General features: G+C 31.2%; 1 protein-coding gene and 2 long non-coding RNA genes across 4 annotated transcripts; 1 reads left to right on the top strand and 2 right to left on the bottom strand.

The window, feature by feature from the left end:
• The first annotated feature begins 12,966 nt into the window (after positions 1–12,966).
• LOC25498617 (uncharacterized) lies at positions 12,967–18,752 on the top strand. Of its 2 annotated transcripts, XM_039828171.1 has the most exons (4): positions 12,967–13,183; positions 13,270–13,340; positions 16,550–16,669; positions 18,278–18,752. In XM_039828171.1, exons 1-4 carry the CDS (start codon positions 13,093–13,095, stop codon positions 18,329–18,331), a joined length of 336 nt encoding a protein of 111 aa, XP_039684105.1. In that variant the 5' UTR covers positions 12,967–13,092; the 3' UTR covers positions 18,332–18,752. The 2 variants fall into 2 exon arrangements, 1 of the variants encoding a protein (XP_039684105.1); XR_003006988.2 differs by lacking the exons at positions 12,967–13,183; positions 13,270–13,340; positions 16,550–16,669 and adding an exon at positions 18,028–18,182.
• Positions 18,753–21,250: 2,498 nt separating this feature from the next.
• LOC25498616 (uncharacterized) lies at positions 21,251–21,705 on the bottom strand. The gene is made up of 2 exons (XR_003006934.2): positions 21,556–21,705; positions 21,251–21,453 (listed from the first exon to the last, which is right to left on the bottom strand). It is a non-coding gene; the product is annotated as an uncharacterized lncRNA (long non-coding RNA).
• A 3,250-nt stretch (positions 21,706–24,955) lies between these two features.
• On the bottom strand, positions 24,956–25,426 carry LOC25498615 (uncharacterized). The gene is made up of 2 exons (XR_003006527.2): positions 25,317–25,426; positions 24,956–25,213 (listed from the first exon to the last, which is right to left on the bottom strand). It is a non-coding gene; the product is annotated as an uncharacterized lncRNA (long non-coding RNA).
• Between the last annotated feature and the right edge of the window lie 480 nt (positions 25,427–25,906).

Here is a 25,906-nt window from a genome sequence, read left to right as displayed (position 1 = left end):
CCACAGCCGTGGTTGCGTAATTAGGTAAGAATCGAATATATTAATTACATTCACACATAAATACTTTTTCAATGAGGAGAATGTTGGTTAGGTAGCTTTGGAGGGTGAATTTACCTTTCCCATCTATCATTCAACCCAACCTATTTTGAAAGTTTAAAACCAACATTAAAATAATTTTGTTTTAAGGAAACCGTTATTACTTAGTTCTTTATTATGTAACCAAAAAAACTTAGTTCTTTATTAAAAATGAAAAAATAAAAAGTAAAAAAATTTACATTTCACTTGACAAGATTCCATCCTTGAACCTCATAGAAGATAAATTTTAGAAAAATGTGTTCTTTAAAACTTAAAACAAGCATTTGGGTGTCTTATGCTTAAATCGTATCAGTCACTCAACCGCGATATATTTATTTTGAAAAACATGAACTAATAATTAATAAATTTATTTGTTTTTGATTTCAAAGGCGTTCTTTTATATACTAGATTTAGTTTACTTGTGTTTGGGTCATCCGGATGGAAAGAAATAATAGGGTCTTTAATTTTAAGAAAATTCATTATACCGGTCTATAAATTCGCTTAATCATATGTCTTTTTTGTGGCCAAAGAAAAAGATCGTAAATGTTTATGTAGGTCTTTATGGCTAGAGGCAGCATCCTTTTAACGTTTAAGCGTTGGTTAAGCATGTTATTTTTGTTTGTATATGTACTGAACTTTAAAACTTCTTTTTAACACATCTTATGCTGAGAAGATTGTTAACGATAATACTTAATAAATTCCATTTTAACTTGTTAAAAAAACAATTAATGAAAGTGATTTGCTAATTCCACATATTCTAAAATTGAAGTGATTATCTTCAATAAGTACACGTTCTTAGGTGAGGGGCAATGAAAATGATTTATATGTCAACTTGTGACTTGAAGTGCAGAGTTTATGATGAGAACGGACCTACATGGCTAAGATGTATAATTTTACATGCAACACATTTGAGGTATAAGAGATTTCCGACCCTACCATGCAACAAGCAATTTACAATGACAAGGACGCACAACGACCATACGAACGTAATTTACAATGACATTTTGGCATTTGCTGTTTAAGACCTTTTGTGCTATTCAAACAAGTAATTAATTTTGTCTTCTTAACTCAGTTGGTATGGACAATGCATAATATATGCAAGGTCGGGAGTTCAAACTCGGGCCACCACAAAAAGAAAAAAAAAGTAATTAGCTTTAATCTAAATTTTTGCTTTTATCTACCATGCAACAAGAAAGCAACAACCAAGGACACAGAATGACTATGCGAATGTTTGTAATTTACAATGATATTGGCATTTGAGTTTCAAAACCATGGTACCATTTGTGCCATTCAAATGATTTATAAATGAGTAAGTTAAAAATGAATTTTAACTTATTCAAATGTTACTTCATTTTTTTTTTTTAAAGGTTTTGTGAAAAGACTACTTCTAATAGTTTTTTATTTCAGGGTCCAAAATGATATTTAAAAAAAAAAAAATTCTAAATAAACACCTAAAAACAACAAAGGTGAAAATTTTATTTAAAAAAATAGATTTTTTTCATAAAAAATATCAATCAAACGCACTCTTAACCGACTCCCCTCTAGTTGGGAATTTCACCTAGTTTGACATAGTCGAGACAACATCAATAAGTGTTCGACTAAGATCAAATGATCTTAATTCAAGCTTAATATCTCTATTTTTGGATTGTCTAATAATAATTGGACGACCACCAATATCCTGAATACGTGAACGTGTTATGTCTTAGTTCTATAAAAATTCGATACAACAGCTGAAAGAAACAAAGAAGTAAAAGTGATATAAAAATAATTAAGAAGATTGGAAAATTTTATTATTAGTTTTACTTTGTTCTATAATTTTTTTTTATTAAATTTAAGTCACACTCTTATATTAAAATAACAGGGTGCTTTTGGTCACTATATATACAAAGAGACTAAAAGCCCCTTATTGTGTTTAAAGCTTCAATATTTATGTTTTTAATTTGAATATTTAGATTTAAAAAAAATATGTACCGAGAGAGAATTTTATCATATATTGTGGTTCTATCATATTAGTCTCTGCAGTTGCACGTAAAAAATATTCGGTTTACACGGAAGAGATCCAATAAAAATTATTGGAAAACTAAATATACACATTATATTGATATGGTGAAGACCTCTTTTGGTCTTAATTGTCCTCTTAGTCTTAACCATAAACATTCTACAAGTAATCGCGTAGTACCAACTTGAAAGAATAAAAAAAAGTTTCTTGAAAAAATAAAAATTCTTAGTCTTAACTACCAAGTCAAAAAAATTGGAAGAATAAAAAATAAACATACTGATTTTAATTGTTGATCAAGCCTTACACGGACAAAGAATTGTTCATACATCCATATTTTAATCACCTATATATTTAGCAAAGGCCATGCCTTTGATTTCAATCTTTCATAAAATTGAGAAACAAAACTACATAGAGAATTCAGAAACAGGTTATTATGGGGTGTTTTTGCTTTGGACGAAAGAAGAAACAAAATAAATATTTGAGTAATAATGTTTCTCAAAGCTATAAAGGACCTCAAGATTCTAAGCAAACTAAGATGAATAGAAGAAAGAGTTTTTATTTGGTAAGTTGCTGTGAAGGTTTCTCACTATGCGGTGATCTTGGGGAAGCCGGAGGAGACCATGGTGGAGATGGAGGAGGCCATGGTGGAGATGGAGGAGGAGCTGGATGGGGTGATTTTGGTGGAGGAAGTTGATGACAAACAATTTTTATATTGTAAAATCTCATTCATCATTCATGTTATATAGATGTAGAGAAAAAAAATGTAAAAGTCTTGTCATGTGTTAATAAACAAATACTTCTAGTTTAAACCACTCTTATATTTAAACACTTTTAAATTTCATACATCTATTTAATATTTTATTTTCTTTAATGCGGTTTGGATTGATTCAGTTGATGTTTTTTCGACACAATATAGTGTTAAGTTTTTAACATTAAAATTAAGTTAAAAAGTTTAAAACAACTTATTACCATTGAAATTTCATCTAACATTACAATTTCATTTTCATCTAACAATATTGTCATCAATATATACCAAATTAAAAAAATAGACCAAAACGTAACCCCGATAAAAAATTGCAAAAGACTAAGATTATCATTTTCTAAGATTTCTCATTGAGTTTTCATGATTCAAGATATATCTAACATAAACAAGTTTTTGCAAAAGGGTGTGTAGCATCAAACTAAAGCACATAAATACATTTTTTCAATATATATATAAAGCAAAGAAGAAACTTAACAAGAGAAAAAATATTTCATTTTATAGAAGTTCTTATTGAGTTTCTATGAGTATTAGGTTGGATGAGATAAATTTAACTAATATTTCTCTTATGTTGCGGTTTAGTTCGGTTGGTAAAATAAAAACCGTAAACCTAACCAAATCGTGCAGTTGAGTCAGAAAAATGGTCTGGATACATCCAAATTAAATGTAGTTTTTGCAGTTTAAATTTGGATTGGTTCAGTTTGAAGCTTTTCACTTGGGTTGGTTCACTTTTGAACATCACTACATATAAGAGTAGCCAATCTAAATCTAAATCTAAAAAGAAAAAAGATCAATAGATACCCCAAACACTCTTTGATACCTTGAGAGAAAAATATATATAGAAAGAATGATATGATAGATGTGATAGTTGCAAGTGTGATAAGAACAGAAAGATAGACATATTGGTTTGGTTTGATTTCATTTTTATTTTAAAGTCAATCGAACCAAACCAAATCACAAATTTTTTTACCTTTTGATTAGACTGACTTTTAACCTAAAAACTAAATCAACCCGCACCACGAACATTCTTGCTTATATGTCACAATAAAATTCAGAAACTAAGACCTGCAATCAAATCTTAAGGTTTAAAGGGAAATTTTAAATGAGACCCTTTAAAAATTGAAAACCGTTATTTACACTTATCCGCTTTAATTTAAAATGATACTGATAGCGATTTTCACAAGTGTACGAAAATCGTGCAAGTAGTAAAATTAAAACGGTAAGACCGAGTGTCGAACTCGAGGATCGCGTTATACTGTCGAATAGTATTTATAACTTAATTGAACAAAAAGGTCCTGAATTTGTTTGATTGCAATAATGAAAATTAAGCAAAGTAAATTTGGTTTGAACTTTATAATAATAAAGTTGTTAGGGATGAGTTTCACCAGATGACTATCTTGAGTTAACAACTTGAACATGACTATTGAATCGACTTATCAAATCATTACCGAATTCTCTAATTTATTCTTGCCCTAATTCTTTAGTGACAAAATCATTAATCCTAAAATAACCCCTAATTCCTTAGTGAATTTAAGATCAGAATTATGCATGATTGAACAAGAATTCTTAATTGGTTTCAAGGGTTTGCATCTATTCTTAGATTACAAAGGCAAGAATCTCTTATCTCAAACGTTTATAAATTCAACTTCTGTTTCACAATATAAACCGTAAATCAATTGAAAGGCGGCCAAGCAATAAAAACATTAAGAACAGAGATAAGAAAAATGATTCAATAAACTTCTTCAATAATCAAAAGAAAATCATAGAACAAAAGTTGTCATCTAGATAATCTCATCCCTAACAACACGAAAATTAGCTACTCATGATGTTTGTCAAAAGCTAAAAGAGAATTGAGAATTACACATATAATTGCAATTGAATGATGATCAAAGCCAGTTGAATCACCCTCCAATTAGTCTCCTAAAAACTGCAACCGTAATGTTTCTCGTAATCCCTCTTCTCTCAAGGTGATTTGTTGTGGTGGGACCACATGAATAAAATAAGATGCATTATAACCTTTCATGTGGTGCTACGTTGTATTTTAACATGTGGGGACAACATCATGCTGGTTGAATTTACCAAAAGAGTTGTAGAGAAATTTGTTCTGCACTTTTCTTATAGAAACACGTTCAGCCCTGCTTTGGCTTGTGTGTTGAACATTCATCTTTGATTTTTCATGGGTAACTTCACTCCAACAGCTCAATTTATTAATCTAAAAATTAACAGAACACAAAATCCAACAATTTGTTTGGTTAGAGACAAATAGAAACAAAATAACCAATACAACTGAATATTTTTAAAATTCTCAACTTTGTTGGGTTTGACTTTAAAAGTACTCTGAATTAATTCAACTTAACTTAAAACTACTTAAAAATGACTATAAAAATACTAACTATTTAAGAATTATCACACCTTTTAATTATTTTAATAGAAAACTAGCATTCAAATGGGCACACTATTTCCTTCAAAAAAATAAATAATGGGCAGGTTATTTTAATTACGTCAATACGTATAAATTACGAACATATGTATGTTGAAGAAGGTTGTTGATGGTGAAGACCATATGGCTATCCCAATGAACACAATAGATATTTGGGTTCAAGATCACCAACTTCCATTCGGTTTCATGGATACAACTATAGGAGCTTTAGTTGGAAGTCATATTTGTTGAATGGTCATCTTTGATGAGGAGAACAACTATGGGCCGTGGAGAAAATATGTGAAAATCAGAGTGGAAATTGAAATTGAACAACCACTCAAACAAGATCTTATACTTGAAGGTGATATGTGCAAAAATATATGGCTGGTATTCAAATACGAGAAATTAGATAAGTTTTGTTTTGTATGTGGTTCTATTGGACATAGAGAATTTTTTTGCAACAAAAAATATTTGAAAGATTTTTCTAATGGAGAAAAAAGGTGGTTGCCTTAACTCCGGAATGAGAACAATTCCTCTAGAGTTAGTAACTAGTAAGTGGTTGATTGGTGGTCAAAATAAAAATTTCAATGGCCGAAAAAATGATGGGACCATTATTATTGACGGTCAAATAAGTCATTTAAGAGGAGATAACAATTATGGAAATTCAAATCATAGAAGTGGACCCAACAACTCTAGAATAAATTATATGGTTTGAAATTTCCAAAACCGTTACGTGCTCTTAAATGAAATTGCTTTACCTTCATTAATGGTGGATACATCATTCTGTATTCTGACCCCGAATCAACCACTTGCTACCCAATTTACCATCAATGGAGGAATTGTTCTCCTCCCGGAGATAAGGCCCTCACCTTTTTTCACCATTAACAAAATCTTTTTCATATTTTTTGCGGCAAAAATTATATGTATGTCCAATAAAACCACATATAAAACAAAACATACCCAACTTCTCGTATTTGAATACGAGCCTGCTATTTTCATCGTTCAAGTATGATATCTTGTTTGAGTGGTTCTTCAATAACAATTTCCACTCTGATTTTCATATGTTTCCTCCAAGGCCCATAATTGTTGTCCTCATCGTACTTGATCATTCCACCAATATGACTTCCAACTAACGCTCCTATAGTTGTATCGATGATGCCGAAGGGAAATTGATGAACTTGAACCCAAATCTCCGTTGTGTTCATTTGGATAGCCATAGGATCTTCACCTATAGCAACCTTCTGCAAGATGATCATATTTTTATCAATTAGTCAAGTACTTCCATGAAAAATTCTCTCCAGATCACCTTATAACAATTGAACCATATACTTATTATCCTCCATAGACATTAAAGTAATTTTTCTCCAAGATTGCCACATGCTCCCTAGTCTTTCTTCAATCGTACATAGGTGAACCAGTTTGTTCACCACCACCCTCCCTATGAGACATAGATCTAGCAATTCAGCCTGGGACAACGCCGGATGGTTGGCGTTCATTGCTCCGTCATCGTTGAGATTCAAATTTTCCATGGTTTTAAGAAGAAAACGCGTTGTGATAATGAGTATGATGGAAAGAATTGGACTGATATTCATGAAATGGTGAGAGACCAACTTACATCTCCATCCATATATAGTGAGAAGGATCTGTCTATTAAGGCTTCTGTAAAACAGCCAATGAGCCAAATCTTTGCCAATAAAATTATTTGATTATCACTAAAACTGTGAGATAATTAACATAAAAACTAGGATACCATTGACATTCTGTTACGATAATGATAAAAACAAATCGGTAGCTTTAAAACACCGAAAAGGAATGCAATCCCATTTATTTATTTACCAATCAAATCCTCTTTAATTTGTTATTCTGAGATCTCTTGTTTGCAATCAGCACAAAACATTTTATCTTTAAGAAACTTTAATACAATTATATGGTGTTTTTCCCTTTGTACGTACTCTAAAAGAAATAAAAACATGCATTAAATAGATTTTACTTGAATTAAGGATAAAATTATCTAAATTTATCTAACTTTATTATTTCTTTTTTTGAACAAGCTAACTTTATTATTTCTTAATAAGGAGATATACCTCAAAAAATAAAATAAAAAATAAGGAGATATGATCGAGAACATTCATTATTTTTTATGATAATATGTAAAAACAATTACTATAATTCTTATAAACAATGAAATGATGTTTTTTCTTATGAAATAATGTTTTATAAAATATAAATATTGAAAAATAGTTATTTATTGCATAAAAAATGATCGTTAATATATAAAATTATGAAGCAGGAGTACCGGTACACCTCATTTTGTGAGTGTACCGTATAAGTTCCAAAAACTATCCTATATATGATAAAACCAACCACATAACGCCATGTCCTTTGTTTCAAGTCTTTTCTCTGAATGTGGGACCCCTTTTGCCTGACATCTGCTTTCCATAAACCAACAAAAATCATGATTCTTACATAATTCAAACCAAATTTATCATACCATAATGCATATGATTCTTACATAATGTATACAAATTCTTGAAGTAAAATAAAAGGATAAAAACATCCAACATCCAAAAAGCATAAAAACCTCCAAATAAAAGCTAGAATAGACTAAAATCCAAATAAACATCCAAAAATTCACATGCATTCCAAGCTATTTTATATATACACATGAATATTTTAGTAATTTACTTAATTTATTAACGGGTACGGATACCCGCGGGCACAGGTATCATCAAATCCGTATCCATAAAGTAACGGATAGTTAAATAGTTGTTTATTACACCTGCGGGTACCCGTTTGCTACCTGCCCCGTGCCCATGATGGATTTTATCCGCGGATACCATCGGGCACAAACTTTTTTTGCCACCCCTGCTTAAAAGCCAGTTACAACAAAGCCTATGACATGATTGATAGGTAGAGAATTTTTTTTTTCTTTTCTATTTTTAATGTATGCAATGATTTTTATATAAAAAAATATTTTTTAATAGATATGTTTTAATAGGCCGGCCTATCAGGTTTAACAGACTTTCCTGAAAGCTTAAGCCTGATCTATTTAACTAATTAGCTTTTTAAAAAGCCTAAGCCTCTCAACTAAACAAGCCAGGCCGTAGGCTCCTGTAGGTCAGCCTAACCTATAATTCCCTTATAACAGTTCTTTCAAAAAAAAACTTATAACAGTGTACACATAATCTTTTAAAAAATACTGATAGATAATGTGTTGTACACGAGATGTGTTGTGATAATTGTGTTAAAGTCTTCCCCTAAAAAAAATTGCGTTAAAGTCTTCCCCTAAATAAATTGTTTTTTTTTTTTCGGTACAAAAATAAATTGTTTTAAAGTCTTGATAGCATGACTTTAAAAAAAGTCATGCTTCTTTAGGTAGTTATTATAACGTCATGCGACTAGTTCTCATATTAATTGCGTAGAACTTCATAGAATTTTTCTTGTAAACACGGTCTTGACCATAAATTATACTATATATAAAGGATAAGAAAGCTTTATCGGAAACTAAATCTTTGAACCCAACAACATATAGCTATGGGAAACTTTTGCTCACGACATGGAAAGAAAAGAGATTATAATAACACATACAAGAACGGTGGAGGATTTAAGGCCATGCATGCTTCTAAAGCTAGCGCCACAAAATATAGAGGTGATAGCGGTGCCAAAGATGGTAACATGATTTTTATGACTGCTGCTATAGCAACGACTCCTGTTGACACAACTTCAGCTGGAAATCACGGTCATCACGGAGACGGAGGGTACAGTGGTGGAGGTGACGGAGGAGATGGAGACGGTGGAGGTGGATGTGGCGGAGGGTGTGGAGGTGGTTGTGGCGGTTGAGATCATGGTTGCCATTAATGTCGGTTTATTGACTTGGTCCATACCTTTTCTGTACATATCAATAAGATTCTTATACCTTTTAATCTATACTGTATGACAAATCCTGTTGTACTTCTATTCAAATTGGCGGAATATCATAGTTTTCTATATTTGGGTAAACGTTTGTATTTCGAATTTTGAATGAAATTTGTATTTTGAACTTGATTCGGTTGAATAAAATTTAAGAGTCAACATATTGTTTGGAAGAACCCGCGTTTGATTGTGGGATGAAACAATTATATGTTAGGTGTTAGGGTATACTTAATTACTTCACGGTCGAACTTCAAATTATCAGAGTCAGAATATTCAAAAGTAATTATATTTGTGTTAGAATTCAATATTACTTTATTATTTGAAGGCTTAATAATTGCTAAATAATATCTACATTTAATACATACTATTTTCAACATCAACAACAACTAAACCTTATCCTATCAAGTGGGTCGGCTATACGGATAAAATTACACCATAATGTTCTATCATACACCATATTTGGATCAAACTCATTGATCTATAAATTAATTGTAATGGTTTCTTTTATAATTTTCCTAGGTCTTCTTCTACCTCTTTTGACCTGACTCTCCTCCATTTGATCTACTCTTCTTATGACGACATCTACGAGTCTTCAATCTACATGCCAAACTGTCTAAGCCTATTTTCTCCCAACTTTTCTACTATAAGTGTTACCCCCACTCTCTCCCTAATGGTGTCATTCCTAATCCTATCATGTATAGTCTTACCGCTCATCCAGCGCAACATCCTCATTTCCAATACACTTACTTGATTCTCGTGCTGGCTTTTAACCGCCCAAAACTTCGTACCATACAATATCGTCGGTCTGACTGTTGTCCGATAGAATTTTCCTTTCAACTTAAGTGGTCCTTTCTTATCTCAGAAAACACCTGAGGCTCTTCTCCATTTTAACCATTTTAAGGGAGGGACTAAAAATAAAATGAACACTTTTTGAGGACTAAAAATTGAAGAAGTTTTTTAGAGGAACAAAAACAAAAAATTAATATATTTATAGAAATAAAAAACATATTTAACCCTAATAGCACTGTACCTTTTTAATTTATAATGTCTGACATAAATCTTGTATTAATACTTCTCAAATTGGTGGAATATCTTGTAATACTGTGCCTGCCTTCAACCACCAACAATCCAACAAAAAAAGCCTCGCTACCTTCACTTCATCACCACCACCGCAAACCACCGATGCATCACCACCACCATACAAAAACTCCGACCGGCCATCACCACCAAACCTGTTACCTCCTACTACCACCAAACTCGTGACCTCCTCACCCCATCTGTGCAAATCTGTAACAGATCGGAGCTACCCAAGAAACGAAACCGGACCAGAAACCGTGGACATGAACAAGGAACTACCCATAAGTGAAACCAGCAACCATCACCATGAATCAACAGAGCACGAATGAACAAAGCTCGAATCAAACAAAGCCTGAATCAGCAAAGCTTGACTCAAGCAAACTACAATTGCCATAGTGAAGCAACAACATGTGAAACAACAAAGCCATCAACGACAAAGAAGGCTACCAATGTCGGATCTCCACAAAGCGCCGGTGGTGCGAAGAAACTAAGGGAGAATCTCATCGCACCACCACCTTCTAAATCTACATGGTGGGATTTGGTTATGGATTAGAAGGGGAGAGGGTTACGATGGGTTGAAGGAGTTTAGAGAGAAGGAAGAGAAACTTTTTAGAGAGTTTCTTCTATACATTGTTATTATCAACACCTTAAAGACATTATTCTAAAACTCATTGATTCAACAAGAGGGGTATCACTTATGTTGTGAATTCGGACAAAATCATACCAATGAATAACAAAGATGTGTGGAGCAAAGGAAGTGATAATCAATGGATAAAGTGTTTCCAAGCAACAACAACAAAAACAGACCTAAATGTAAGTGTAGAGCAACACCACAAGCATAATCAAAGCAATAAATATAAGCAATGAAAGAAAGGAACAAACACACTAAGATTGTTGACCCAATTCGGTCTAATATGACCTAATCTGAGGGAGTGAGCAGCCCTCCAATCTACTAAGATGAAAGTGTTACAATGAGTTACAAGAAATTAGCTTATAAGCTTACAAAAGAACAAGTCCTAATTTCTACCCATTTTTCACATCACTCACACTCTCAATGAATCCTAAGAGAAAACACAAAAGGAAGCTTTTTGATCATTCCAATGGTGAAATCTCACTACCCAAGGTGTTTACAATGTTTCCCAACCCAAGAGAACCTCACTACAAAGACACTCAACCCTAAAGTTACCTCCTTTGTAATCCAAGTTTCTCTCTCTCAAAACCTCTCCTTCAAAAATTTGCAAAGAAACACTTATATAGTACACAGTGACAGACGAAATCGCGCCGCGCCTGTCAGAATCGCGCCACGATATAAACGTACGACCCAAGGTACAACAACCTTATCCACAAATTGCGCCACGCCAGTACTAAATTGTGCCGCGATTTGCCTTCAGCAAAAAATCCATTCTGCCAAGAGAAATCGCGTCACGACTTCCAAAATCGCGCCACGATTTTGGCCTTTATAGAATCAGAAATTTGAAGTCAATTTCAACGGCTTACTTACCTAATTATATTCAGACTTATCAAAATAAGTTGCCTATTTGAAATGGTAGTCTATATCAAATGACATATTATTTGTATGGAAAATTCTATGGCGAAGTCATGAGAATGACTTTTCTGGTGAAGTTAAATGGTCAATCATTGAACATCTGTGTATTTAATTCATGTCACGTCATATTATATGGTGTATTGCGCATTTGTCCATAAGATATGTCATTATATATTTACTTATTTCAATTGTGTCCCTGATTAAATCAAAATAAACATTGATTCTCATTTGTGCACTAAGACTGAAATTTCCCTTAATATTTTGTACGATGACTGATTTGTAATAGGATAAAGTTTAGTTTTAGAGTGGTCCCCCAACATGACACTAGCTGACATAACATCGGCAGTTATACTATTGGCTAAACAAAATAACTTTTTTAAAAAAGTCAGTTTTTTGACTGCACCATAAAGGCCCTTGTATGTATATATTGAAGTCGCTGAGTTTAAACGCTTAGTGGCCTAGACATTGAGGATAAAGGTTAATATAATATATCTTATTTGAATCTCTGAAGGTAATGGATAATTTTGTAGAGATGATTTTTCATGCTTAGCACACCAACATGCATGGCTACTAGAAACTTCTAACTTTTTATTTAAACTCTACTATATTAAAATTTTATACTCAATTTATATTTGGGGTGATGTTTTTATATATAATATTGTATATTGGAAGACCGAAGAGTATATAAGTGGTTCATTAACCCTTCATTGTCTTGAGTCGAATCTGGATCATGTCTACAAGTTTATTTTGATTGTAAACATTTTGTCCCAAATATTTAATGAAGTATATAAGTTATCTATGTTTTTCCCTCCTAAGAAAGACATTTCTTTAAAACATGTTAAAATAGTGGGAAGGTTGTGTATTCAGGTCTAGTTTACACATGCACTGTGGATTCAATGCCTTTCAACTTAACTTCTATTCGACTTGGGCAGTTTAGCTCCATACCATTACAGGTATGTAATAATTTTAAATTAATTTTTTTCAAATGAAAATTATCATATGTATTTTTAATTTATTAATAAATATGTTGTTACCTCTTGATTCATTTATTATACAAGTGATATTTTGTTTTTTGTATTTATTATTGTTGTGTCTTTTGTGTTTTCCTCTATCTATTACGAAAAGCTAAAAGATAAATAAAAAAATATTTAATTTTATTAAAAAAACAAAGAACTTTGATGATCGTTTTTCCAAAGGATATGGGGTTAATTGAGTCAACTAAAAACTACAAATGAAATATTAATTAGAGACAAAGTGAAAAATTTACGTATAAAAATACGTGGTAAAAATATTCTATTTATTACATGCTAGGGAGAAAAATAATGGCTCGAATACTGGTGTTTGTTTTTTCTTTCATCGTATTGCTTTCTCAATTTCTTGTTGTAATCAATGGCTGTATGTTATTTTTCATAGCATTTTTTAATTCTCAAATTTATTGTATCACCTTTTTGTAATATTTCCTTTTTTATTTTACAATGTAGCAATTCCCTGCGAGACTACCGCAGATTGTCCTGTGGCAGTTCCACCTGAATATTATAAGTGTATGTATAAGGTTTGTGTCCTCATTCGTTAGATAATGTAACAATATACATATGATATATGTTATTTAAATTTGCAATATATAAATTAGTTAATTATGGTTTTCTAATTGTTGTTTGCTTGTTATGTTATAAAACTGCACTCTTTTTTCCCACTTGGTTTAGCCGATAAGGTTTTTAACGAGGCAGTTGCCCAAACTCTTTGTTGTATTTTTATATTTTTTGTATTATATTTATGAATAAATTATTATGGTGCTACAATTGATAAGAGACAAATTTGGAGAATCAACTTTTGTCGGGAAGTCAATTTTCATTGTGATGCATCTACACTCTAATTATTTCTTCAAAAGATCGTTAATATGTTTATAATGCATAAAATTTAAGACAAGAATTTTCTTCTGCTCAAAAAAAAAAAAAAAGACAAGAAATTTCATTTGTCACTATTTGAGAACTGGTAGATAACGTTCTTCAAGAACTGCCATACATATTGAGAGTTAGGATTCTAAACATACAATAAAAGAAATGGATAGACATTTTAATACATTTTTAGAGTGTATAAAGCATATACATATATAAATATTCAAAACGGGGGATATTAATTGGACATTTATACACAAAATAGACGTATTGATAATCTTTTTAAGAAATGATGATGATCTCTACTCTACATTTGACAAGACAACGACGTTAAACTTATAATCAATCATTTTGAATGGGGAGAGTAATGCTCTTGAATTTTATATAAAGTGTAGTAATAACCAACTTTATCAATTAATATATATATATATATATATATATATATAAAAGTAATATCTTGTTATTATATATGGGTGTTTCACCCATATCCATTTAATTTTCCATTTAAAATGAATTGGTATGCTAGGGAAACACAACTTTATCTCTCATGAATGTTTGAGCGAGTAGATAAAAAAAAGGCTAAAATATGGTTTTGGTCCCTGCAAATATGTCTCGTTTTGGTTTTAGTCCCTGCAAATTTTTTTTGTTGTTTTTGGTCCCTGCAAAATATTTTTTTTTTGGAAATAGTCCCTGCAGGGACTATTTCCAAAAACAAAATATTTTGCAGGGACCTTTTTCAAAATCAAAAGATTTTGCAGGGACTATTTCTCTAATAAATGGTTAAGTCATCATGTGACACGTGTGCAAATTATCACAAAAGTGGAGCCAGGGACCAAAACCAAAATGAGACATATTTGCAGGGACCAAAAACAACAAATTTTTTTTGCAGGGACTAAAACCAAAACGAGGCATATTTGCAGGGACCAAAACCATATTTTAGCCTAAAAAAAATTCCATGGTACTTTTTGCTTCTGGTCGTATTCTTGTGTAAACAAACATCAAGTGTTTTTGCCCTTGGTAAACCAGATTGAATTATTAGAGTTATATAAATCATTTGATTATGCGACTCCCGTGAACAACCTTGTTGATCTTATAGTCTTTATAAACCTAACCCACCGTCATCTTTACCATGGAAGGCTTCTCAACGATCAATTCCTTTGTTATGCCTAGACTCATCCACATCTATCCCAAAACCTACAACAATTGTACCAAAAAAGCCTACACCAAAACCTCAACGTACGTTCGCACAAGCGTGTAATTCAGTTTGTGATGTTCCTGAGTTAGCTTCGACAATCGGTGGTTAAAGGCGAACGTTTCTCAATAACTATCCCATAAGATGAATACTAATTAGTTGGAGTAGAAACATGCAAACACAACTTGCATGGAAGAGTTGTTTAGCCAAAAGGGTCACCTCCTTTGAAGGTTGATACCTTGCGTGAAAAGCTAAAGGTACACTAGAAAGATCTCGGAAGAGGGGTGTCACTTCTTTAGAGAATGGGTTATACGAGTTCTCTTTTTCAACTCTTGAAGATGCTTAGAAGGTTAGATCTATTGGTCCATGGAGTTTGAACCCATGTATGGTGAAACTTTTTGCCTCGGTTCATTTTAACCCTAGCTTGAAAAACAATAATTCAGCTCAAGTTTGGGTGAAGATTTATTGCCTCCTTCAAGAGTATTGGAGGCCAAAAATATTGTTTGCTGGACCATCATATGATATATAGTTCTATACCCTCGTCGTCATAAATGAGGGAGATCCTTTGATGACTTAGGGAAACCGTGTGCCTCGCACATGGGCGAATAATAATTGTCGGGCGGTTTAAGCAAGGTTGTTCCTATTAGTATAAAAGGAAAGGTTGGCTTCAAGGAAAAGCGTAATTTTTGACATAGCACAAAAAATATCACCGCCCACTTGAACAACACCGGTGGGGGTGTGGGAACAATCATACTTTTCGCAAGTACATTTGGCATTGCAAGTGGGGTAGGAACACCGATTTGCTAGGGTTTTAGTGGATATGGTCATGACAGTTGACTTAAGATTCAAACTATTGGTGGAAGAAAAAAAGGGTAAGCCTTTTTTGTGGAATTAGGATATGATAATTTACTTGATTTCCGTGGTAAATGTTAGATGATAATAGGCAATGGTAAATCTCAGATGATATGAAAGATAAGCTTGGAACTTAATTTCGGCGCTTACTCTCTTTTTTCTTTTTCTTTTGTCTCGTTACATTGTAACACTACCAAAAAAAAAAATCCCAAATGATATCCACCCACAGAGTTAATCAATTATCAATCAAACCAATGTAGTTAATGTTCAATGACAAGTCCTGGTGTCAAAGAAATGTGTCCCAGTCGTTATGCCAATGCTTTCTGTTTTAGGTTTAGATCATTAGAATTCTCACATTTAATTTTCTAATAGGAATGAATTGTTAACTCCGCGGTCACAAAAGATGTTTGTTTTTTATTTCCTCTTTTGGGAGACCATTGAGATATAATTGCATCCCACCATGATCATTTGTTTTTCATGATAGAAGTTTATATCATTATTCAATGTGATAGAAGAAAATATGATTAGTCCTAGAAAATATCTTAAAATTCTTAGCTACTATTGGGTAGTTATGCATTTCCTATTTTGCAGAACTGATGAGTTCGTTTACATGTAACTCAATCCTAGTATTGTACTGTTAATATTATTTTATATATTGCGATGAGACTTTTCCACTTGATTCTAGAGTTTGCTCTAAATTTTCTATACAGGGAACAATGTTATATTATTATATTCCTAGATGCGTAATTTAATGGCGTTTCAATTTTATTTTAATTTTGATTGGATGGTGTTACAATTTCTAACATGGTTGTTCTTTGTTAGATCACATATTTGACGTTCCGTGAGCTTAGCTCAGTTGATAAGGACAATGCATTATGTATTCAAGGCCCGAGATTCGAACCCTGGATACCACTAAAAAAACATCACATATTTGAGCATATGGTTTGTACTCACCATGTTGAGTTTTTATATTTAGCTTAAATCATCCTTTTGGTGAGGAGTGCCTCTCTCTTTAAACTTTAGGTCCAGATTATCTTTAAGATAAACTTTAGGCCCACATTATCTTTAAGATATGTGAGACTTGATTTTCCTATAAATATATTATATTTTAAAAAAAAATTGTCAAGAAATCATTTTATGGTACATTTATTTTAGGTTTTAAATATTTTTTTTTTTTGAACAATCAAAAATGGAATATATATTAACACCAAAAGAAACTCCTCTAGCACAAGGTGTGCTAAAACAAACCATTAAGCGATGCCCAAGCATTGAAAAGGACTTAAAATTTTTAGTCCATATAAATTTACCAATTTTTTGTTTTAGTACCTCAAAAAGTTTCTTCGATTTTTCGGTCCTTGTAAATTTTCTATTTTTAATATTAGTCCCTCGTTTTTTACAAATTAAAAGTTCATGTTTCATGTTTACAACAAATTTTTTCTTATGACATATCTTTGATAAGACGATAAAATAACAATAATTCAATAATTTAACTTTTAATCTTAAATTTAATAAGTTAATCTTCAACATGAATTTATAGATAATAAATCAATAAGTTTTAAAGATTAAATAGTTACATTATTTGTTGAAATTTGGGGTCTAACTCATCCTTACAAAACCGGCTTGTAAGTTGATGATTGCCTCCTCTTTATATACTCTTATCAAGAGTCTTATCTATATGTTGTGGGACTTGGATTTTCCCAATACACCCCCTCACGCCCAACACTCTTTGGGCTTGGTGCGTGAATAGGTTTAGGCGGCCCTTGAATTCGACAAGCTCTGATACCATGTTGAAATTTGGGGCCTAACTCATCCTTACAAAACCGGCTTGTAAGGTGAGGATTGCCTCATCTTTATATACTCTTCTCAAGAGTCTTATCTATCCGTTGTGGGACTTGGATTTTTCCCAATATAAACCTAATAATATTTATGTCTTGCCAATTATATGTTGTAAAAAAAATCTATTTGGAACACGAAATATGAACTTTTGTAAAAATAAAGTTTTTAAAATTGAAACCATAAAATTTAGAGGGATCATAAATTGAAATACAATTTTAGAGAAACTAAAATTGAAAGTTTTTATATTTAAATAGACAAAAAGCGTATTTAACCCTTTAATTTATAAATTTATTATACATTATTTATACAACAAATTTCCTAATAAATTTATACAACAAATTTATTTCATTACTAAGGTTAATTGATCAATGGAGTGCACTAAAGGGTAATTGATTCGAGACATTTAACATTAATTTTAACTTTATAAATGTCTTCTTGTAATTTCTAAGTGCTAACAACTATCTGATTGAAGTTTACAAAGAAATTTTTTTGAACTTATAAATAGATCGAAAAAATTCTATTTACTAAATGCAAAGGAGGAAATTTATGGCTCAAATTCTGAAGTTTGTTTATGCTTTGATTTTATTTCTTTCTCTATTTTTTATTCTAATAAATGGTGGTATGTAATTTTTCCCAACATTTACTAATTTATCTTATAAACTATATTATATCTCATTTCATTAAAAAATTTATTTTTCTTATTTGACAATGCAGATCGCATTCCCTGTGCTACAGATGCTGATTGTCCACCAAAGATTTTACCCATAATTCATAAGTGCATTAATAATTTTTGTAAGCTTAAGTTGTATAACTAAGGGTTTTTGGTTACACTTGAAAAAATAAGTTTAAAAACAATTAAGTTTAAAAGTAATTATGTTACCTCAAAGTATATAATGTTATGTGTAGACCATACTGATAGTATTTTTATAATTACTTCAAAATTTGATTTATGTTTCTCTATCCATTCAATTTTTATTATGAGTTCAAAAGTGTATTATCATAGTATGGAAGTATTCATATCTTGGATTCCTCATAGGATATATCGCTAACAACAATGTCACATGCATCACAAAGCACATTTGATATTCTAATTAGGTAAACACCCCTAATTTACCTTCTTCCAAATGCAACACGGATAGGTTTCCGAAATTGTACGATTTTATTGAATAATAAAAAGTGTTTCAATCCACATGGTGTTTATGTGATTACCAATCTATTTCTCTATTTTGATTAGTTGAAAAGGAATAAGTTTGTTTGGTTTGAAATTTAGATATAAAAAAAAGTCGTGGGATTGAAATTTTCATCTTAATGTTTAATCCATTACATTTCCTATCTATTTCTCTATTCAATAATGAAATAGTTCTAAGGACAAGACATTCAATTGATATATTATGTTTCCTCTCCGAATACATGAACGCATCTTAACAATAATGAAGTTTATTCTCATGGTAGAACTAAGACCCATTGAGCACAACCTTATTATCCCAAAAGCAGTCAAACCTATCTTTGTAGATTTTTTGAGAGATTTGTCTAATTTATTCCAATATCAAACTTGACATCTCGTTTTTTTTGTTTAATATATAAAATTTGATTCAATATCAATATTAAACTTCACTTTTCGGTTCTTCATTTAATATTAGATATCAAATTTAAAAACGATGAGAATAGATTAGAAAACAATTTCATATATAATAGAGTCTAGCATTGGGTTTGTATATGGATCAAATTATTTGATTATTCTCGCAATCCCGAGACAAGAAGAGCTACTAACTCATGATCACAGTAGACAAGGGGTTAAAATGTAAAGAAATGAAATTAAAAGGCATGAAAATAAACAACTTGAAATTTAAAAAGCAAGAATATAAAGAGCAGAAATGTAAAGATAAATATAAAGCTCAGAAAAATAAGAACTAGAAACTTAGAACATTGAAAAACTTTGCTTTAAACTTTAGAGTAAGAATACAAGTGTTCCAATATACTTTTAAAATCTGATATGGGGCCTATTTATAGTCTAAACTCTAAAACCACAGACAAGATATTAAATTAGATTTACAATCTTTAAAATATAGATTTGGAAAAGTTTGTAACAACCATTTTCTGACTGCACATGACGCACGATCGTGCTTAGGGGTCATGCTCCAAGTCATGTTCTTTTACAACTTTTCAGATTCCTGTGTTCAGAAGGCGCACAGTTCTGCTTGAAGGGCGCACCTATCTTCTTTAATTTCTCTGCACATGCACAAGGTCGTGCTCAGTTTCCTGGTCTTAAAAATTCTTCCTTTTCTTCATTATTTGTCTTAAAAATTAAAACTAATATTTTGTAGTAAAATAGCTATAAATAACACCAAAGCTCCACACATATTATTGAATTCAAATGCTAAAAACACACTAAATTATTACTTATCAAATTTCCCCATGTTTGAATCTTTGCTTGTGCTCAAGCAATAAAAACAATCAAGACTAGCAGCACAATTTAGCATAAGTACTTTTTTCAAGAAAAATTCAAAATTTATATTTTAAAGGCTTTGTTCTCAGGGTACACTTGAGAATTTATATTTTAAAAACACACTAAACACACGACTAAAATGGCACAGTTATTTCATATAAACTAGGTGAGAATTTTTTTTCTTAGTCACTTGGTGTCTGTTTCTACATGGTAAAACTCAGAGCCACTTTTTTGTTAGAGAAAAACAGTTTTATAGCTTTTTCTTTTATTTTTAGGACCACCTACACTATACTTGGTTGTGATCCTAACTTATTATTTTTATCTTTTATGATCTGATCCCCTCTATGTTTTGCACCTTATTACGATTTTATTGTTCCTCACTCTAGCTTATACTACTTTATATGTGTACATTTTAAACTTATGTTTACTATCAAAGTTATTATTGTTCCTTAAAGTGTTTATTTATACGCTGAAATTCAAGCACATTAGCTTTAAAATGTTCAATGTGATGTTCCAACACCAGACGCACAAACACGGATAATGTGGACAATACTCATCAAAATGTTTAAAATCAACCCACGAAATTCTCACCGTTATACATAAAGGATCAAATATAATCAACCCACAAAATTGCATTGCACGCCAACAAAAACATGTTCTTCATATACCATTCAAATTGTATCTAGCACTCAAGTGGAAGGAAATCATATAGTTATGGCAGCACACATCACATCCAAACAAAATGGAATTGTTCATGATGCTACAGCTCATTGAAAGGACAAAAGGTTTGTATGAGAATGGCAAAGACTAAGAGGTGCGTTTGGCCACTATATAGAGAGAGCCAATATCCTCGTTGCCTTGCATTAATTGTGTATTGGGAGAAGATTAAAATATGAGCATTGAATGGAGGGTCGAATTTATTATGGCTTTAAGGGAGGGAAAATGGCAATTCAAATTTGGCAATTCAAATATGATTCTTAACTCATCAAAATAGATTTTTTCTAGATTACCTTTGAAGAATAGTGGGTAATTTACCCACCAACCAATGAAAATGAGCAATTTGTTGGTGGGGTCAAGATAGTTCATGGATACCACTTAAAAATGTGTTTATGTGGCTAATGTGTATTGGTTGGGGTAAATTATCCACCATTCTTCCATGGGTACCCTAGTTGTCACCATCAAAATGACGTTTCTTAAAAAACACTATCTACTAGGTTTTAATTGAATATTGATAAAAGAAATATTTAATCTTAACATTTATGTATTATTAATATATTAAAGATCAAAATAGCATACATCATATGTATATTGTTACAGTAACAAAAAAAAAGTATATTGTTACATTATAATTATATAACCAGTATACAAAGATTTTTAATGCACTTATAACCTATAGGAAAAACCGTCTTGGGACAATCCTTAACAGTAACACATGGTTTCGGAGCTGTATTGCCAGATAAGAAAAAATAATATATTTTTAAAAGTTGATTAATATTGTATGTAAGATAAATTTGAAAAATTGAAAATGGTGTGAAAGATGACATACCACTGTTGGTTTCAACAAGAAATAGAGAAAGAAAGATGATTAAAGTGTAAATAAACTTGAGAATTTGAGTCATATTTTCATCTCCATGTAATAAATAGAATTTTTTTTTGGCTTTATAAGTAGAAATTTCCTTCCCTAAAAAGAAAAGTAAAAATTTCCTGAATGCTTTGTTCACTTCAATTAAATAGTTTTTAACCTTTAGAGTTTCAAGAAGCCATTTATAAAATTAGCACTAATGTTAAATGCCTTAGATTAATATGTGGTTTTTACCCCTTTAGTTCATTCAATTGATTGATTAACTTTAGTAAAATCTCACATAATTTTTTAAATGATTATCAAAGTTGATTATTTATTTGTATTGAACTTCATTCTATATTTTTTATTTATCATTTGTTCTTTCATCATAAATCAGGAAAAAAAAAAACCAAAAGAGACACAACCATAATGAATTATGAAGAAAGTTAGTTGTATAAATAATAATTCATTGAGGATCCTTAAAAAAATCATTGAAGAGGTAAAAACGTATTTATTATAAACTAAAAGCACCACAGCATGATTTTTTTATTTATTTGACAAAATTTAAACAATGTAACATCATCCCTGAAATAAATGTCGCATGTATTCTAGAAGACCTAACACTTTTCAACGATTCCATTCAACATCTATAAGCATTACCTTTAAGATTAGGTCATGTGTCGTCGAGTCATCCTCAAATTGTGGGGCTAATCCAATTATTTGGGGAGTCTCCATCCATTTCGAATCGAAGAGACACTTGCTTATGATATTTATAAGTGCCAAAATAAAGTTATTTTCTATAGCGACTTGTTTTGTAAGTAATCTAATGTAAAAATCCCTTATTCTATGTACATATATTTTACATTACAAATTATGCCAAAAAGTTATTACGTTCTATTTCTCACACCTTTTTTAGATTTTGGACATGATTAGATTGGAACGGAGCAATATGATGCAAGTACACTCGTTGAAAGCAAATCCAGATCATTTCAAAGGCATTTGAAAAAAAAACCTGATTCGCTAGGCGAACTGCATTGAAGTGAAAGTGAGCCAAAATAGTGAGTTCCAGGAAGATTTGTCAAAGTTGGTTTGCTAGGCGAACTAAGGCGATTTTAGAAATTATCAGAAGATAGTTCGCTTTTCCCTCCATTAAAGAAAGATTCGGTGCTCGCCTAGCGAACTTACGTTATAAATAGGTTGTGTAATCAAGATTTTGAGTTATCACTTGTAACTATAAATTGGATTCAAGCTTGTTGATGTTTCTCCAACATCAATAATCAACCGTCTCTTGTTAGTTATGCTCTCCATGGGTAACTAAACTAGTGTACGTTTGGATTACATGTAAATAGCTAGGATTCTATGTAGTACTCCTGATTGTTGTATATGATTTATACTTTCAATGTAATATTTGGTTTAACTCTATTCTGAATGTTTTTTCCGACGAGCATTCCACAACCAAACTTTTGATGTAGTATGAGCAAGGAATTATCTTATTATCTAAAAGATATGGTTTAAGTCATGTATAGGTGCTATAACTCTGAAAAAAATGGTTAGGTCTATTTCATGAGTAATTCCGAGTGTATGTCGTTGAAATAATAAGCTATTTTGCCACTGAGCCTGAGAAGTCAATTGGTTCAATGAATCTCGCGTCGTATAGGAGTGGAGGTGTATGTTGAGGGATAAGTGGAGTTATATCTGAAGCATAAAAAGTATATGATAGCTATCCAAATCTAATCTCAACACAAGTTTCTCTAACTTTGTGAACTTTACTCCCGATCTTACTACCAAAACAACTTTTATGAACACTTAGAATTTATGTGAATTTAAGTAATATCATAACTAAGTGAGGTCTTTTGGTGATTTTTAGCTTTGATGTCAATTTTTTGTCTATAATATTAGCATATCCAATTGACAATTTTTAATACCTTGTTATCATCAAAACTCTTAAGGGTTAATGTTAAACACATTTTGTTCCAACATAACTCGTCCTTAAAAACCGATTCATCAGGTGGAGATTACTTCCTCTATATAAACTCTTATCAAGAGTCTTATCTATCCGATGTGGGACATGGGTTTTTCCCAATACACCCCCGTCACGCCCAACACTCTTTGGGCTTTGGTGCGTGAATTGGCCGCACGCCCAGCATTACTCTTTGGGCTTGGGACATGAGTTTTTCCCAATACGTGAATCGGTAGGTGGCTTTTGAAATCGACAGGCTCTGATACCATATTAAAATTGGAGGCCTAACTCATCCTTGAAATTTGAGGTTGGACCAAAAGTACTCTCAGTGATAATGGCTTATGGAGGTAACCAATAGTAACACTCCCCATGCACCATCTTAGGTAGCAACATTTGCGTGCAAAATGAAGATCTGAAGCGTCAAAGTCATTTGCAAGGAAGAAACACATTGGATGATATTGATGCACAAATTTATAGCCTTAAAAGAAAGATAAAAAAAAATGGAATAACCTAGATCTCGTTCTTGTATATACATCAACAATGGTTTTGGTGTACCTATCATGGAAGAATTAATGTGATTGAAAGTGAAAAATCTTCCCATTCTCTTTAGATGAAATCATGAAGATAGCTTCAAACGAAATTGCGATGAAAGAAGTGGCAGCTATTGTAATTAAGTGGGTGTATTCTTAATTGGGGATCAACTGGGTGTATTCTATCTTCCAACATTAAACAACCATTTATAAGCTAGGTTTTCAATCACACAGTCTATAAAAATATAATTTCATTCTATTAGCTATAACTGTGTGAAACACAAGAGGTTAGAGAATAGAATAGATTTATTGTTATGTGCGACACATTAAGCTATACATGGGGTGATAGGTAAAAGTATATTTGAAATAGGAAGATTATATAGTTATTATATAACTAACCAATTAAGCTTTAATCACATTAACGTTTCCAGCGTATGATGGAGAAATCAGTGTAGCATGCATGACAAGGATTGTTGTATTATTTGGACAATCAATTAATGTATATTTTGAAAGAGAAATGATATTTGTACAACTATTTTTTTACACCTTTGACTATGATATAAATAGTATATGTTTTGATGTAATCCTCTTTATTAAAAGCTTATGTCTTTTAAGTTTAAATTCTTTCATAATTCTAATGACAGATATCATATAAGTATCCTTAAAAAAAAAAAAAGATATCATATAAGTAAACAAGTTTCGAGACATGGCAGCAAGTGTTAGTAAGCCACGTATGTTCCTAAATTTAGTTGCGAGAACCAGCATTTTCCTAAATTTATTTAATAATTAAAATAACAAATTACAAAAGATATATTGGTTGGATTAGGCCAAAGCTCAAAAGACAAGAAAATTTTGGATATCTACATTAAAGAGTACAGCTCAATAAAACAACTAATAACAAAAAGAAACTCAAATTAAAAGTAACCAATAATTAGGAAGAAGTCTTATTTGGCACATGTTGGTAACAAATCTTATTTGGTAATACGTTGGTAACAAATTCTACCAAATTAAGTCATAAATTTAAAAACCATGATTAACTAATTTATATATAAATATCTAAATAATATACATTATCTAAGGAGTACACAAATGTTATTAAAGCACATATATGTAGTGGTCTTTGGGCAATCATCACGAGTACCGCAGGGAATAGCTGCATTTTAAAATAAGAAAAAAGATTATTATTTAAGGTGATATAATATTGCGTATAAGATAATTAAATTTGAAAATTTAAAATGGTTTAAAAAATGACATACCGCCACTGGTAAAAAAAACAAATAGAGAAAAAAGGATGATGAAAGCATAAACAAAAATGAGAATTTGAGCCATATTTTCCTTTTTTGCTTGTAATTAATAGAATCTTATTGATCGCTTTATAATTAAAATTTTATTCTTTATTAACTTTATTTAAACAGTATTTAATCTTTAGGAGTTTCAAGAAGTTATTTATAAATTTAAAATTAATGTTGAATATCTCTAATCAATATATTTTGTGTAACCTCTTTAGCTTACTCAATGGATCATTCGACCTTATTAAAAATCTCACATAAAAATCTTGATGATCATCAAAGTACATTATTTTTTTGATAAAATTCATTATACATTTTCTATTTATATTTTAACCTCTTGTAATAGATATGGAAAAATTACAAAATAGACAAAATAATAATGATGTTGATGCAAGCCTTAGAGGCCAATAATTTTATGTTTAAACTTCAAAAATTTATTTATTTACTACATTTATTCAAAGTAAAAAAACAATCTCTAAAATAGTTAGTCTGATTAACTGGGCATTAGGTGATTTAATCTTGAGACCCCATTAATTATATGGACGTTATACTTCAAG

Source organism: Medicago truncatula, chromosome 7 (assembly GCF_003473485.1).
Source record: "Medicago truncatula cultivar Jemalong A17 chromosome 7, MtrunA17r5.0-ANR, whole genome shotgun sequence".
Lineage (NCBI taxonomy): Eukaryota > Viridiplantae > Streptophyta > Magnoliopsida > Fabales > Fabaceae > Medicago > Medicago truncatula.
Note: the sequence above shows the minus strand (reverse complement) of the source record. Positions and strands in the feature narration are given on the sequence as shown.

Bases quoted from the DNA above. Each gene is read 5' to 3' on its own strand.
- LOC25498617 (XM_039828171.1), top strand. From the start codon at position 13,093: ATGCTAGGGAGAAAAATAATGGCTCGAATACTGGTGTTTGTTTTTTCT. The intron at 13,184-13,269 runs GTATGTTATTTT...TTTACAATGTAG, and splicing joins TCTTGTTGTAATCAATGGCT to CAATTCCCTGCGAGACTACC. The intron at 16,670-18,277 runs GTTTGTACTCAC...TTGACAATGCAG, and splicing joins ATCACATATTTGAGCATATG to ATCGCATTCCCTGTGCTACA.